Here is a 15,121-nt window from a genome sequence, read left to right on the forward strand (position 1 = left end):
TCTATCACATAATCCATCTGATCTTGTATATACAGAAATAAAAGTCAAACACAGACTCTCCCTCTGACTGGCGGGATAAAGCAAAGTTGCACTGACTACAGAACAATCTGCTGCATCCACATCCTGTCGAAATAGATTTCCTGAAAGTGACGACCCGGACCTCGCCAAATGTGGACTGGCCCTGTGAAAATACCAGATGGCCTGTCCCAGCCCAGGCTGATGAACACAAGTATCATTCCAACTCCTATTGACTAGTAACTAATAAATCTCCTTTGGAAATCAGACCCACCGATATAATCGTATCCTTATTTTAAGCAAACTTGTGGGAACATTGTTCAGTAACTGTGGGTCATTGTGTATACGTGTCTTCTGGCTTTGTAATGCATGTGTGTGCGTTTAGGTGATATTTATGCTCCGCCCTACCTGGACCTGCTCCCCCCTCACAGCCGAGTCCCCCAGCAGCGGCTCTGCAGGCGGCGTGTTGATCGTCACAGACTTCTCTGAGCGGCTGTCTTTACTGCGCGGCTTGTGGCGGTCCCGGCTGCGCTCCCTGGAGAGAAAGAGCAAAAGAGTAGAAAACGATGGTTAGAGAAATCGCCAGCCACAAGACATAAAGGGTTCCTCTTGGATGCAGAGAGCTGTGGAGTTCTCATGGGACAGGATAACAAAATGGACACATTCAAAGCATCAGAGGAGAGCCTGCATAAAGACGCACAGAGTTACATAGTGTATGTGAACATAGTGAGGGATCGGGGGACAATGTGAAAGCCGACAGTGGCTGGTGGAGTCAGATAAGACCAGAGCTGCCCCCTGTGGAGAACTTACCCCTCCCCACGTCACTGTCCCTAACATACGAGCTCCATTAGCCAGACTGACCCCTGCACTTACAGCCCTAATCTGTGCGGAGCGTGAACGCTGGGTCTCCCCATCCTCCGCTCCAGCATCACCGTCGGCACATGGCGCCGTGCCCACTCTGCAGCTCCATTACCACAGACGAGCTCAGCAGCCCCAGTTAATCCCTCGTCTGTCTCCTTCCCCCTCCGGCTGCTGACATCTTGAACATGGTACATACAGTGTTGGAGCTATTTATTTAGTTGTAGTACTTAGTGCTGTTTAGTTTATTATTTTGTTTAGTGAGTATTTAGTTTTTGGTTATTCTCAGTCAATTTGCTTGATTTCATTATGATTAGATTTCTATTAGTATTCTAGTTTATTATTTGTTTACTTTAGGTGTTTCTTGTTTATTATTTGTGTTTTGTTTCATTCAGGCACAGGAATTTTCTTTGTTCTTTGTTTGCTCGCTGTTTGGTTATATAAACCACGCTTTTTGTTGAAACTGGACATCTGTTTGGACATTATGTTTTTCCCATCCGCGTACACCACAACCCATGGTGCAACAGTGGCCCTTTGATTAGTATAATTTGAAGTTTGATTTGATACTTTTATCTGTTTGACAATCGGCTGCTACATACAGTATTCTATACTTTTAACAGAACACACACACACACACACACTGCTACACTGCTAAATGCCTCACATTTAAATTTGTATTTGAGCGTTTGAGAGCTGTCGGAGGAAACAGAGACCGACAGACCCCAAAGAAAAGATCTGATACAGATATCAAATACTAAATATGCCCCAAAGAGATCAAGCATCAGGCAGAAAACCTGTGTGTAAAGTCTGCGTGACCTTGACCGTTGACCTTCAATGACCAAAATCAACTCAATTCATCAGCTTGTTGATCCAAGCCATGACTTTTATATTTATAACTGGACAAACCAGGTGGGCATCAGATGAACAGAAGACGTCCTGTGGTTCCTTTGCAGCTGCAACGTGGAACTGAATCTTTACAGATGCTGTTCTCTTTGTTTTGTTAAATCCTGATTCAGTTTCCTGCTGCCTCCGAGCATTTTGTTTCACAGTAATCACTCCTTTTGTAGGAGTGACATTACACAGAAGTGAAACTAATCTAATTCACACAGGAGGGGTGTTTTGCATGAAGCTCTCCATTGAGACACGGAAGCAAACACAGCGCAACACAAGCATTTTTTTTGTAGACATCTGAATAGTCATTCTCCTTCTGCCTCAGGTGTGGTCTCCACAAACCCCTGAGGGAATATCTGGCTGCCTGCTTCACACCTGATGTCTACGTTCTCCCAAAAACGTGGGAGACCGTAGACATGTAACTGATTTCTCACGTTTTACACACACGCTCCGTACAGCAGAGTTTTATACATCCTCGTGTGATTGTTTGTTCATAAGAATATTGCAAAGAGCTGTAAACTAGTCAAAGTAAGGTGACAAAGTGTGACAAGTCTAAAACGTTCCTCCTAAATACTGAACTATAGACGACAAACTGGAGTTCAATGCATCTTGCCCCATAACAGCCCATAACCATAATGCACAGGATATCCTGCCTGCAGGGACATCATCAGTATGATGTATGAGTGTGTGACAGTAGTGGATATGTTCCAGTATAATAGAGCTGAATTGATTCCCAGTGTGAGAGGGTGTTGACCAGTTTGCTTTCCGCCACTATTCTTGTACTTCCTTTAGAATGTGGAAACGATTTCCTCGAGAAAGTCTCGACAGAAACGTTTCACACAGTCAGAGCAAATCTCCAGTCGGCAGCAGAAACCTCCTCCAGCGACAGAGACACATAATGTCATCTAATAAATCCAGGAAGTGGATGTAGGCCTTTAAAATATATTACAGCCATCATTACTGCGATAAATGTTATTAGAGCTATCAGCGCTCCTGCAGCAATGGATATTCCAGGGAGAGAGATCATCAGTCAGAGGTTGTCACTGATTAGGATTTTTAATTGGGGAGGAGACGAGCACAGAGCAGTGATTCTAATCTCGACAGGCAAGAGTGTGGTCGACACGCTGCCGTCGAGAACAAGAAGGTGAGGGAACACCTGGTTCTCAGCGAGCCGGCGTGGCGGACAGTGTGTGAGCAAAAGCTGCAAAGACGAGTTAAGTGCGACAGATTTACAAAGAGCACAAAAAAGCTTTTTGATAGAAGCGATTGTAGATGCACCAGCAGAACCTGTGGGGAACGGCTTGAATGGATCTGCCCCTCTTACCCGGCCTGCTTTCTCATTCTCCCCCCAGGAAGCTTCTGGGGCGATCGCACTGCACAGACACCTTCCCCTCCGTCTCCCCACTTTCCCACAGACCCCCCCCCCCCGCCTCATTAGCATGCAGCCGCCTCGTTGGTATTCCAACAGTGCGCCGCGCCATGATCTGATTAATGGAATTTGACTTCCAGCGTGGATCCCTGAAACGGGTGAGGCTTTTTGGAGCAGTGAGGGTTGGGGGGGGGGGGGTTGCCTGGCAAAAGTGGGGCAGGGTCTTGCCAATTAGGCTGCTGGAGCGCCATTTCCACCGAACACCTGAGGAGGAGAGCGGCTGTGATCACAATGAGGCGACACATTCCAGAGACAAATAACACGTTCCCACTGTCGAACCACCACCGGGTCCCACAGCTCACACAGAGCTGGTTGTTACACGTTCAGGACTGCAGTCCGATCACTGGTTTCACTGCTGATAATAATGCTTTTGTTCCCAGTCGTCCCAAACTAACAGATACTCAGTTAAGAATTTTATCTAACAAAGAACATCTTCAAATCCTCATCTTTAATAAACTGGGTGTGTTTGTAATTATCGCTTTCAATTAATTGATTTCTACAATATCTGTTAAAAACAAACAAATTCACGAAGCGAGAGCAAAACGTTTCTGTTTTATTACGGAATTAGAGTAATTCGGTCAATAAAAACTAAACATTAAATTCTCTATGAGGACTTTCATCTGGGAACCTATAAATTATATTACAAGAGTGACTGAATTATCTTAAATGACACACTAAGTCCCGTGCATATGCTGCGTGCTGCTCTATAATTGGAGCTTTACCCATTAAATGAACCAATTTCCCACATGAGCGGCTGCTAATACGTGATTTGCTATTTAATAATCATTGAAATGCAAAAAATTGACAGTGGCAGATGCTGGATTTGGTTCAATACTCAGCGATCGGGCTCATCTGAGTGGATTAAAATAAGGAATAGAAAAAAAAAGGTGAATAACTACGATACAAGTACTGAAAAGACTATTTTGTTAAGCAGCGATTAAAAAAGCTCTTAATTCAGTGTGAATGGCCACAGACAGAGCAGCCACTCTCTGCTCTTACTGCAGAGCCACAGGAAAATGGTTCATATCTTGGACACTAGTTGATGATTACTTGGAACATGATGAGGGCAAAATGGAAAGTGGGAAATATCCAAATCCCAAAACTCTCCACTTCCATCACTGAAAATCCAAACCAATCCGATTCAATACTTCTACTATAATCTGATAAATTCACACATGCACAAACACAATACAGGGTAATGTTCTTGTACGTGTGTATTTGTACACATGCTTAAATCTGTTCCCAATCCCAGCTTCAGTGTAATTAGACAACAGACTCACGCGCAGCACAGGATTCAGGATTCAGAGGAGCAGAGCGGTTTCAAAGACAGCGATTGAGTGTTTGTGTGTGTGTGTGAAACAAGCCGACGTCATGGTGAGGGCGGTTGGGCAGGGGAGTGAAAAGCGTTTGGCGTGGACGACCGCACGCTCCCTTTCCAGATTTCACTCATTTGAGAGAGCAGTGAAGATAAAGGACCAGGAGCTCGCACCCTCCTCATCTTTGATTCCACTCTTGCTCCACATTACTTTGAGCTACAAGGACACATTCCTGCTTTGGGGAATGCCCGCCAGTGGGGAACCAGTGAAACGCCTGCGCCTCCTCAGAGCGTGGAGACTAGGGGTGGGAATTGGCAAAAATGTGACGATTCAATAGTATTGCGATATTTGGGCCACGATTCAATAGTATTGCGATTCTGCGATATATTGCGATACTGTAAGTATTGCGATTCTGCGATATATTGTGATACTGAAAGTATTGCGATTCAATTCTGCGATATATTGCGATTCATATTATTCAAGGGCATTACAAAAAATGAGGAAAATAAGACTGCTTAACTCACTTCAAATGTCACATTTAATTCTGTGAAATTAACATTCAGGACACAGGACCTTTGTAATTATTTTCTGGATTGGAGACCTCTCACATGAACACTGAGCTCCCAGCACATAACTTACAATTATTTAAATACAATACAGTAACATAAAGCAGACATAATAGAGTAACATAAACCTGAGAATAATCATATAAATAAGAGTAACCTAGAGCTTCAATCAAATTGAGAAAAATAAAAAAATGTGTACTACTAGAGTCCAGTCCAGTTGGCTGCAAGGTCATGACCCAAAATGTTAAATTCATTTGGGAATATTGGCATTTTTGTTCAGAAAAAGGAGTTGGTCAACATGCTCAGATGTTAAAGTTCCTCTGGGCCGTTGCTATATCTCCTGCAGTGGAGAACATCCTTTCCACATACACACGAGGTATCTTTTAAACTCTGAAACTCTCCTCGTCATGCTTTGCCAGCCAGGGGCTGTTACATATATAATTGTAAATAAAGTATTTTTTTTTTTTTTAATATTGCGATACTTTGTGCTACAGTATCGATATAATCGCGGGCGCAATATATCGCGATACTGAACACAATCGATTTTTTCCCCCACCACTAGTAGAGACCAATCCATTCAAGAGGTGGAAGGAGAGAAGCTGATACAGAGACGAGGTCAAGAATCAGCCAGAAAAGGGGGCAGCTGCTGCATTCAGATCCCGATGGACACATGGGAGCAAAGAAACGAGGGTGGAACGAGAGTAAAGAGAAGGATGAGGAGTGAGGGGATAGAAAGTGACCGATGACATGAGAGAGGAGACGATGACAGGCGTGCGCTGAGGGCCGAGCGTCACGTTTCAGGACCACGCAAAGTCCCTCAAACTGCAACAGGTGGCAGCGAGAGTGGGAGCGGCCTCGGCGAGCCAGGGGAGATGTATGGCGAGCGAGCAGGAGGGGGCCGCCGTGACAAGGAAGGGGCTGATGTTGAACAGGAATGCCCTCCTCTCATCTCCACTCGGGCTCTCAACATATCCGCTGAGCCATCAGTCAGTCAGGCCTCTTCAGCACCTGTCTCCCACTGCCTTCCTGACGCCGGTCAACCACAGCCATTTCAATGCTGACAGATTAATGCGCCTACACGGGCTGTGGCCCCCACACATGCTCAGCCAGACGGGAGGGGTCCACGGAGGTGGACGGAGAAGGTTGAAGAAGCAGAAAACGCAAACAGACAAACTAGAATCATGATAAACTCACATACGTTCCACATTATTATGCAAATTGTATATAAGGGTCAAAAACATTCATTTTTTAGTTTTTGAATTAAACTCATGGATGGTATTGTGTCTCAGGGCTATTTGGATGATATGATATGATATGAAGAGACTCTGCATAATAATTTGGAACACTGCATTTTGAGTTTTTTATTTTTGAAAAAAATACTGTTATCATTGGGAGGTTTGTTCAATAAAATTTGAATTATACTCTAACAGTTGATGACTTGAAAAATATACTGACTGGCTGTGCATTACTATTTAGGAAGATCTGAGCAAAGTGTAATCTGCATAATAATGTGGAACGCGGTGTAAAGTGAAACATCTGCATCAAATACATAAAGACTAAGGAATGTTCTCAGCACATCTGGATGTTTACACACATTCTGTCCCCTGTAGGGCGGAGTGCAGGCTCAGCTACAGATCAGCAGTCTTTGAAATGACATTACAGTACACTACATAAAACCCTCCAGCCCTCCAGGTAGAAGCAGAGAGGGAAGGAAACTGAATTATTGAGCAGGATCAAGTCTTACCCATGCCTGTGGGATCCCCGGGAGCGTCCAGAGTAGTAGGAATAGCCCGAGTAGGTGGACTCAGTGTCCATGGTGGAGCAGTCCTGCCCAGGCAGGGCTCAGCGGAACCTGTGCGCTGTCTCGCAGAGCCGGGGGCGACCAATCGACTCGCTCAAGAGGCTAACAGAGGTGGCGAGCGATCAGCAGTCAGGCTTGAAAGCGACCCTGGGGGCGCTCTGTGAGGAGACATCAACCTGGAGGGCGGAGAAGACAGGGGGTTTAAATTCAAAACGTGGGATGTCTGGGAAAACTGCCCACGTCTGTCTGTGTCTGGCACAGACAAGAGCATTGCAGACTCAATCACTTATTTTCTGCATCACATCTATTTTTACTAAAGTATTGTTGGCAGCTGCCAAACACAAGTTTCCTTATGTGCCTGGATTCATCTGCGGCTGCATCACGAGCTTCTCCTCCGTACAGCGGCTCTCAGGGGGATCGTTCCAGCTCAGTGTTCCAGGTGAATGAAACATCGCTGCCGCCAAACAGAAATTTGCTCTTATTCCCACGTGGCTGACGACTGTTGTTCAGAGGCAGCGTTAAGTCTCTGACTCACAGCAGACGATTTGAGCCTGACACTGACGAGCAGGAAGGTGTCGAACACTGTGGAAATAAAATATCCTTTTTCACAGATGTGCAAAATAGTGGAAATGTCTCAGAGCTGTGATGTTAACTACAATAACAAGACATGCACAGAGCTGATGTCCTTGTTTTACCTCAACACCTAATTGTGTCACTATACCATGTGAGCTGTGTTTGAATGAGATAGATTTGGCTCTATCAGATTAAAAGCACATGTCTGAGTCCACCCCCCCCCCTCTTGTGGGTGGAAGAGAATGAGAGATGTGAGTCACAAGGAGCTCCAGGCGTGTTGTAAACACACTTGTGTAAGGTACACACACACACACACACACACACACACACACACACACACACACACACACACACACACACACACACACACACACACACACACACACACACACACACAACCTTTCAGGCTCCTCCGGGCGAGATGAAAAATGGTTAACGTGAAATACACCAACTCAAAATACCTAAATCAAATATGTGCTCAGTCCCCTGTACACCAGCACTTTGAGTCTGTCCGTCTCAAGCTTCAGGTCCCAGTTAAGTTTTCAAGGTGAAGACTGAAGCCATCCTGCAAACTGCTTCTAATTCTTTTTCCTCTTCTACTCTTTAAAGCTTTCTTAACTTCACAACAGAAAAAGAAGTGAGAAGCTGCAGTTTTGGTCCTGAGTGAAACCTGCACTGAATCCCTCGGGCCAGGCTCCCGGCACACACACAAAGATTTACAGCTGATTTATGGCTCCGGTAGCAACTGATCAAATCGTCTCCCTTCCAAGACGCCCCTGCTCCTCTGCATTCACAACCCCAGGGGGAAGAAAAGGGAAGAGTCGCTCAGAGCAACTACACTTCTTATCTGCGTCTTGGAGGGAAACACACATCACTCGGTCCAGACTACACTGTGGCACATAACATCTAGAATGACCCACTTCTGAGGAGTGTGGTGTCAGCAGATCTGGGAGTGTGTGTGTACATGCATGATTGCAGGACTGTCACAGATACCTGGAAATGCTTTGAAGGTTGCACAGCTGCATATTTATATATTCTCTTTCTGCAAATCATTTCAAACACCTGAATCAACCTCACACTGGTTCTCTGCAGTCTCACCAGCAGCAGCGTGGCTGATCATGAGCAATCGTGGAAAAAGTGCATTTTCCAGAGTTGTCTGTGACCCATGAAGAACAGAGTCAGACTCGTTCACAAAAACAGGAAAATGTCCGGAACATACAGGCGAGGGGTGGAGCCTGTAGAGCAGCAAGAGGCAGGACATGACATCTAAATCACAGTTTTATCTATGTCAAATCAACACCAGCGTCGGCCCTTATCACCGAAACCTCTTAAAGCTTGTCGTCTTTCAAGAAAGCGAATATTTGCCAAAGCATCACACTTTAAAACTGTGGGATAATTCCCAGCTGTTAACCCAGGCCTTCTGCTTTACTGCAGGAATTCACCTATTAACTAGCGGCTGCTGAACAAGCTGGACACCATCACAGAGGCCTTTCCATCACCTGGTTAATCCTCTTAAAAGAAGGGCATGTGGCTAAATGAGGGATTAATAGGGTTGAATGAGTGCGTGGGCCAGGTTCAGTCAGAGTGCAGCCGTGTTAGAAGCTGATTGATTATTTCCTACTTCAGTGCTTCTCCTCTTCACAGGCAGGACTCGCTATCTTCACACTCCATCTCTAACTACTTCAGATGCTTCACGCTGAGGCCTGGCCCTGAGCTCTATGTGCACATGAAACTGGATACACGGGTGTTCTTCTCACAAGTGGTTTCTGTCTTTGCCATGCCGGGGGAAATTGGAAAGCGGAACCACTTCAAGTTTGCAGGGAGAATCCAAAGCTGAAATAGAAATCCCTGTGACTGGGTGGGAGGGGGCCATGGCAGGTTCTTCACAGTAATCCCAGACCCCTGCTGAGCTGCCGGCTTGTCTGCTTGTCCTGATAAGCAGCGTGAGAGGACACTCAAGCATGAGGGCTCATTTCATACATTTCGAGAATTTTCTGAGTGCCAACACTGTCGTAAAAATTCCTTGATTTCTTGAACATAGCACCAGGGTGTTATGACTTTTAGCTGCAGAAAATAAAGACGCAAATGTCCCGACAAGGTGTGAAGAACTGAGCAAGAATCCACATTCAGGTTCCTGGACACGAAGGTAATCATCCCCCGAGAACATAGCTCCATCTCTGAGCAGAGAGCTGGAGCAACTTTACACTGCAGCCACGAGACATGTGCTTGGAGCCAGCGGAGCCCGAGCCGCACCGCTCCGCTGCACCTTTCACATCAGGTCCAACAAACACGGCGAGCGGCGCCACGTGGCCAGACTCAAGTCAGCCGCCGGAGTGGACATGTCAACATACCAACACGTTGACACCCGAGCTGTGGGGGGGACGCTTTGTGGAGTAAATGTAACACGTGAGACATCAGGAGTCAAAAGATTATGCATGGTTGCTTTTGAGTTGGAGAAAAGAGGGAAACAAAGAAGGGAGAGTCGCCTGCATATCCAATTAGAGAATAAAACCATGGGAGCTCGTTAGACATTACAGTGGAGATAAAGGAAGGACTGTACTGTTGCACGGTAATTATAATTATATCAATATATCAAAAAATGCAGTTGCACGTTGCTCCAAAGATGTAAAGGTCAGTAAATACACAAACACTCATGGATGTTTATGCGCCAACTCCCAGAAGTTCAATGCACGTCATGACGCTGAACTGGAAAAGGTGCAGCATCAGCATCTAGACTACCAACATAAAGAAGAAGAAGAAGAAGCAAAGAGAGGAACAGTGAGCGTTAACCGAGCGTCTCTGAGTCGCTGCCCTGCCTCTGATCTTCTGAAGAAACACTTGAGTTGGAGTCAAGCAGGGAGCACAACCAGTGCTTCCACTTCCTGTGTGAAGCAGCAAATTAAGCACCTAACGACCCAGTGAAAATGACCCGTGATGTTTTCATTCCAAACCTCCTCTCAGGCAAGTCGCTCATCTGTTCTTCCTTTTCAGCAGAATAGAAGTGAAGCCCCCTGCAGCTCCCTGACACTCAGCAGTGATTAACCCTAAAGTCCCACAGCCTTTTATTCCACATCTTCGATTTCCAGCACAGGGAAACGACCGTTCCTCACCTTTTAGAGAATAATACAATCTGTGATTAAGAGACCAATGTTAAGGAAAACCACCGCCTCTCTCCTGCACCCTGATTGGAATCACCAGGCCTGAGCTGGTTGACAACAAATGGTCTCGGAGTAATGGCCGTTAGAGCAAAGATGCAATTAAAAGCTCATCAGCATTTAGAGGTAATGGAGTATTATACGATGTTTGTTTCCTGGGTGGAGAAGCTGTGACTTGACATTTAGCACAATCTGCAGATCACGTCTGTTTTTGATCGATCGTAAAAATGAAATTAGCCTCCTGGGTTAATGCGTGCCCCCCCCCCCTTTCTGCCTCTTCCCTCCGTAACCATGACGCCCTCGTGGCACTGCCTCTATTATCACCGTGATAACACACTTCCTCAAACCAACCGGCTCAGGCAAAATAAAGATTTCACTCCAACGAGAGAGGAGGCAGCAGCGCGAGGGTCCCAGGACAAGTCAGGACGGGGGGGGGAACAGGACGAGTCGGGACGGGGGGGGACATGACCAGTCGGTGTGGAAGTTTGGGCCGGTCACATGCTCGCAGTGCTGCTGTCAATGACGGAGTAAATGAGGGACTTTCTGTCTGAGGAATTCCATCCCGTGTGTCGGTGAAAACACACAGAGCAACAACAGCCTCCTGAGGAAGCTGCTTATTACTGACCAACACACCTTGTATCACTGCTAGGGTTGCAAAGGGGCGGAAAGTTTCCGGTAAATTTCCGGAAACTTTCCGGAAACTTTCCATGGGAAGTTAAGCTCGGGAATTTTGGGAATTTGAAAAAAAAAAATACGCAAATTAAACGCTGAGCAATAAAAACATAATTTAAATCTCTATTTTAAAGATGTATGGAACGTTGAGTTTCAACCCTCCACTGTGCATTCTTCCATCACATGCACAGATAACTCCCAGCATGCTTCACTCTACAGCAGGGCTATTGAGGCCTGCTGTAGTGTGCAGGACTAGTCAGGTAAGTTTCCATGATATTACTGGGAAAATATATTAGCATGCTGATTGAGGATTGTTCATCTGTTCATCTAGCCTATTTCCATTCATTTATCCATCAATTGTAAAATATTTTTACAGACGATTCCAATTGTTTGGCTAACTATTTATATCTCTGGCATTGAATTAGTGTTTTTTTACAAACTTTTTTCTCATCTTATTCTACAGAACAATGCCACGTGCACTCTCTCATGTGTGGAGACATTTCACCTCATCCAATGTAGAAGGAAAGGCTGTGTACATTTGCAAATACTGTGCAAAGACCTATGTTAAGAATGACACAACGATGCAGAAGCATATAGTCAAGTGCCCAAAGTTTCCTCAGGGCTCAAATCAGCCTATGACACAACAAAATGTTTATATTTATGTCTGTATATGACAAGGTAAATACAGGTAGTATAAATTACCCACAACATTTCCAGTTTATTCCCGTTTATTCCCGTTAATTCCCGTATATTCCCGTATATTCCTGTTAATTCCCGTGGAAAGTTTCCAACTTTGAATATTCCCGGAATTTTGCAACCCTAATCACTGCACAAGCATCTACCTGGGGGGGGGGGGGGGGATTCACATCTGACCTTAACCTGCTGTTACTAGGCAACCAGAGGACGTGGGTCACTGGTGGTGAGGAAACAAACCAGCTGTTGATCCCAACCAGTTTGCTGCTGGAGTTGACTCCCATGCTGCAGTTTCTGGAATAACTCCTGCGTGCAAATAAAAAATAAACATCACTTCGATGTCCACATTCTTTTTTACCCCTGGAACGAGTCAAATCAAGTGTTTTGTAAGTGTTTTGTCAGTGAGTAGCACACGCTTCCCAAACTCAAGCACGCACACACCTCTCACATGTGAGAGCTCCTGACAGCCGCCCTCATCATCGCTGTCAATATGATCTGCAGCTGTCGAGCCAACCACAGCCGCTCTCTCCTGGGACGGGAATCGGAATCACACAACATTCAGATGCTTGTTCCTCCAGAACATGAAAGTCCGTACGATAACGACGCCCTTGCATAATTTATGGAGGCAAGACATTGCTCCAGACACAGTTTAATGTCTGCCTGTCGTACCCTGCTTCCTCACACAGCTCCACAGATCTGAGATAAGCTGTGTGTATTTATAGTTAGATGTGTGTGTAGTCACAGTGCGGGCGACCAACCTATTCATCGTGTTAATATTGTATTATAGAGTTGTGAATAACTAATCTGTTAAATATCTGAATGTGAACATTTTGAAAAACGCAGTGCTGGGAGGCGGGGCTCCGACTTCAAGGTCCTGGTCAGTTTGAAACACTTCATCATACATTAAAGTAAATGGCATACCACACAATATATAATATTGTGTAGTATGCATAAATTAAGAATATATAATTGGTATTTATATATGAAGGATGGATGGATGGATGGATGGATGGATGGATGCATAGATAGATAGATAGATAGATAGATAGATAGATAGATAGATAGATAGATAGATAGATAGATAGATAGATAGATAGATAGATAGATAGATAGATAGATAGATAGATTTAGGTTATTAAATCATAAATCATATACATGTGCAGCAGTAGCACATGGAGGAAACTGACTTATTCTCCATGTCAGTGAGTCCCACAGGTAATAAACTGCTGCGGTGACACGCTGGAGCAAACAGGCGGAGGTTTGATGATGTTGTAACCGGTTTGTATGCACTTCCTCCGGGCGGCTCCGGAGCAGGTTTCCCAGGCCTGCCCCCACCTGTGACCCGGCAGGCTGGCGGGTCTGGAGCCAGGAAACTCCCCGGTTCTCCCCGTGGCCTCCCGCCCCCCCCCCCCCCTCACCCGCTGCCCGGCTTCACTTTGACAACACGTCAGAAGAACTGGTTCGAACCCCGCTTGGTTTTCAGCGGGTTGTGCTCTGCAGGGATCCGGCTGTGGAGCCTCCTCCGGCGGGCTGCGGATCACTGCGGGGCTGTGGCTCTCCGTGGCCGGGTACTGCGGCTCCGGTCCGGCGGGAGGAGCACCGCGGACTGTCCTCCGCTGGTTCCGGGAGTTCCAGGCTCGGAGACACACGGAAGTGCCCGTGAGGCGGACTTGAAGTGCGGACTTGAGTGAGCACGGAGGCGGCTCCAGGGGACGAGTCGGTGCGGGAGAGTGCGGGGATGTGACCCCGGTTCGGAGGAAGTTGTTCCCGCAGCAGGTCCAGGGCGTGTTCCGTGTTATGGAACCAGCGCTGGTTCTCATGGTGTGTGTAACCAGGTACAACACAGGACTGTGAGGGACACAACAACACTCACCTGGCCCTGGCGGTGCAGGTTCGATTCCCGTGGCTGACGGTGCATCCAGCGGCTGCAGCAGAGAGAGTCCCGCAGCTGGCGGGGCGTGGAGGTGTGAGCAGCGGGGAGAAGCAGCGGATCGGTCCGGTCCTCAGGAAGCTCCAGGGGGCTGAGCCTCGGCTCTGCACTACCCACACCTGCCGCCAGGGGGCCGTGCTCAGCACGGGAGGAGAACCCCGGTCACATGAAATCAACTTTATTGTTCCAAACAAGAGACAAAACATGACACAAATAAATCATGTACACAGTATTCACTGTATTACAGAGTATTATAGTAGAATATACCCCTACACAGACAGGTAGATAGAGAGAGAGAGAGCTATAGAGAGAGAGCTATAGAGAGAGAGAGAGAGACTTTTTTTTTTTGACTTTTAAGTTAACTTTTATTTAAATCATTTCATGAAATAAACGTAATAAATAACACTTCGATCATAGCATTTATATATATATATGAGAGAGAGAGAGAGAGCGAGAGAGAGAGATACTTTTTTTTTTACTTTAAAGTTAACTTTTATTTAAATCATTTCATGAAATAAACGTAATAAATAACACTTCGATCATAACATTTTATATATATATGAGAGAGAGAGAGAGAGAGAGAGAGAGAGAGAGAGAGAGAGAGAGAGAGAGAGAGAGATAGGCAGTAAGGTGAACCCTGTTATCGTTTCATCCCGCTCCACACGTTGGCATCTACACAATATTTAGCTCATAAAAAAGAACGAGTCGTGCTAATTTACCCAACAAAAGTTCGTCGCTGAACTTCCAGTCGATTGTCGCTGCGTGTATGTTTTATGCAGAACTACTTTCTTCAGAGCGTAACAGGATTTTGGTAGCGAGTGGTGGCACGGTTCGACACGTGATCGTTCTACACCAATGAGGGAGCTGCTTTTTGTCAACACAGTAGCAACATGGCGGCTCCCATGGTTAGATTCGAAAACACCCGAACGTCCTCAAAAGTGGGCCAAATGGATTCTAAACAGTGCTGTATACAAAGCCGCGTCCAAGAAGAACATTGAGGCAAATATACGATAATGATTATGTTTATGTTAAGTCATTTAGATCAAGTTTGACATACCTGGGAATACACCTTACTGAGGATCGAACATGGACTGTGAACACACCGCACACACTGAAGAAATCCCCCCCAACGTTTGTTTCTGCCAGTTTAACATTTTATTAAAACGAAAAAGGAAAATCTACTTTGTAAACACAGTACAGCCAAAACATACATACACACAAG

General features: G+C 45.8%; 1 protein-coding gene across 2 annotated transcripts in view; it reads right to left on the minus strand.

Annotated features, from left to right (window-relative positions):
- LOC132996876 (vang-like protein 1) overlaps positions 1 to 13,969 on the minus strand; it is a 31,259-nt gene extending 17,290 nt beyond the window's left edge. For both annotated transcript variants that reach the window (XM_061067241.1, XM_061067240.1), the window contains exons 1-3: positions 13,843 to 13,969; positions 6,820 to 7,052; positions 424 to 550 (exon numbers count right to left, since the gene is read on the minus strand). In XM_061067241.1, coding sequence (XP_060923224.1) covers positions 424 to 550; positions 6,820 to 6,890 — 198 coding nt within the window. In that variant the 5' untranslated portion in view covers positions 6,891 to 7,052; positions 13,843 to 13,969. The remainder of the gene's footprint in view (positions 1 to 423; positions 551 to 6,819; positions 7,053 to 13,842) is intronic.
- Positions 13,970 to 15,121: the final 1,152 nt, after the last annotated feature.

This window comes from Limanda limanda, chromosome 23 (assembly GCF_963576545.1).
Source record: "Limanda limanda chromosome 23, fLimLim1.1, whole genome shotgun sequence".
In the NCBI taxonomy this organism is placed as follows: domain Eukaryota; kingdom Metazoa; phylum Chordata; class Actinopteri; order Pleuronectiformes; family Pleuronectidae; genus Limanda; species Limanda limanda.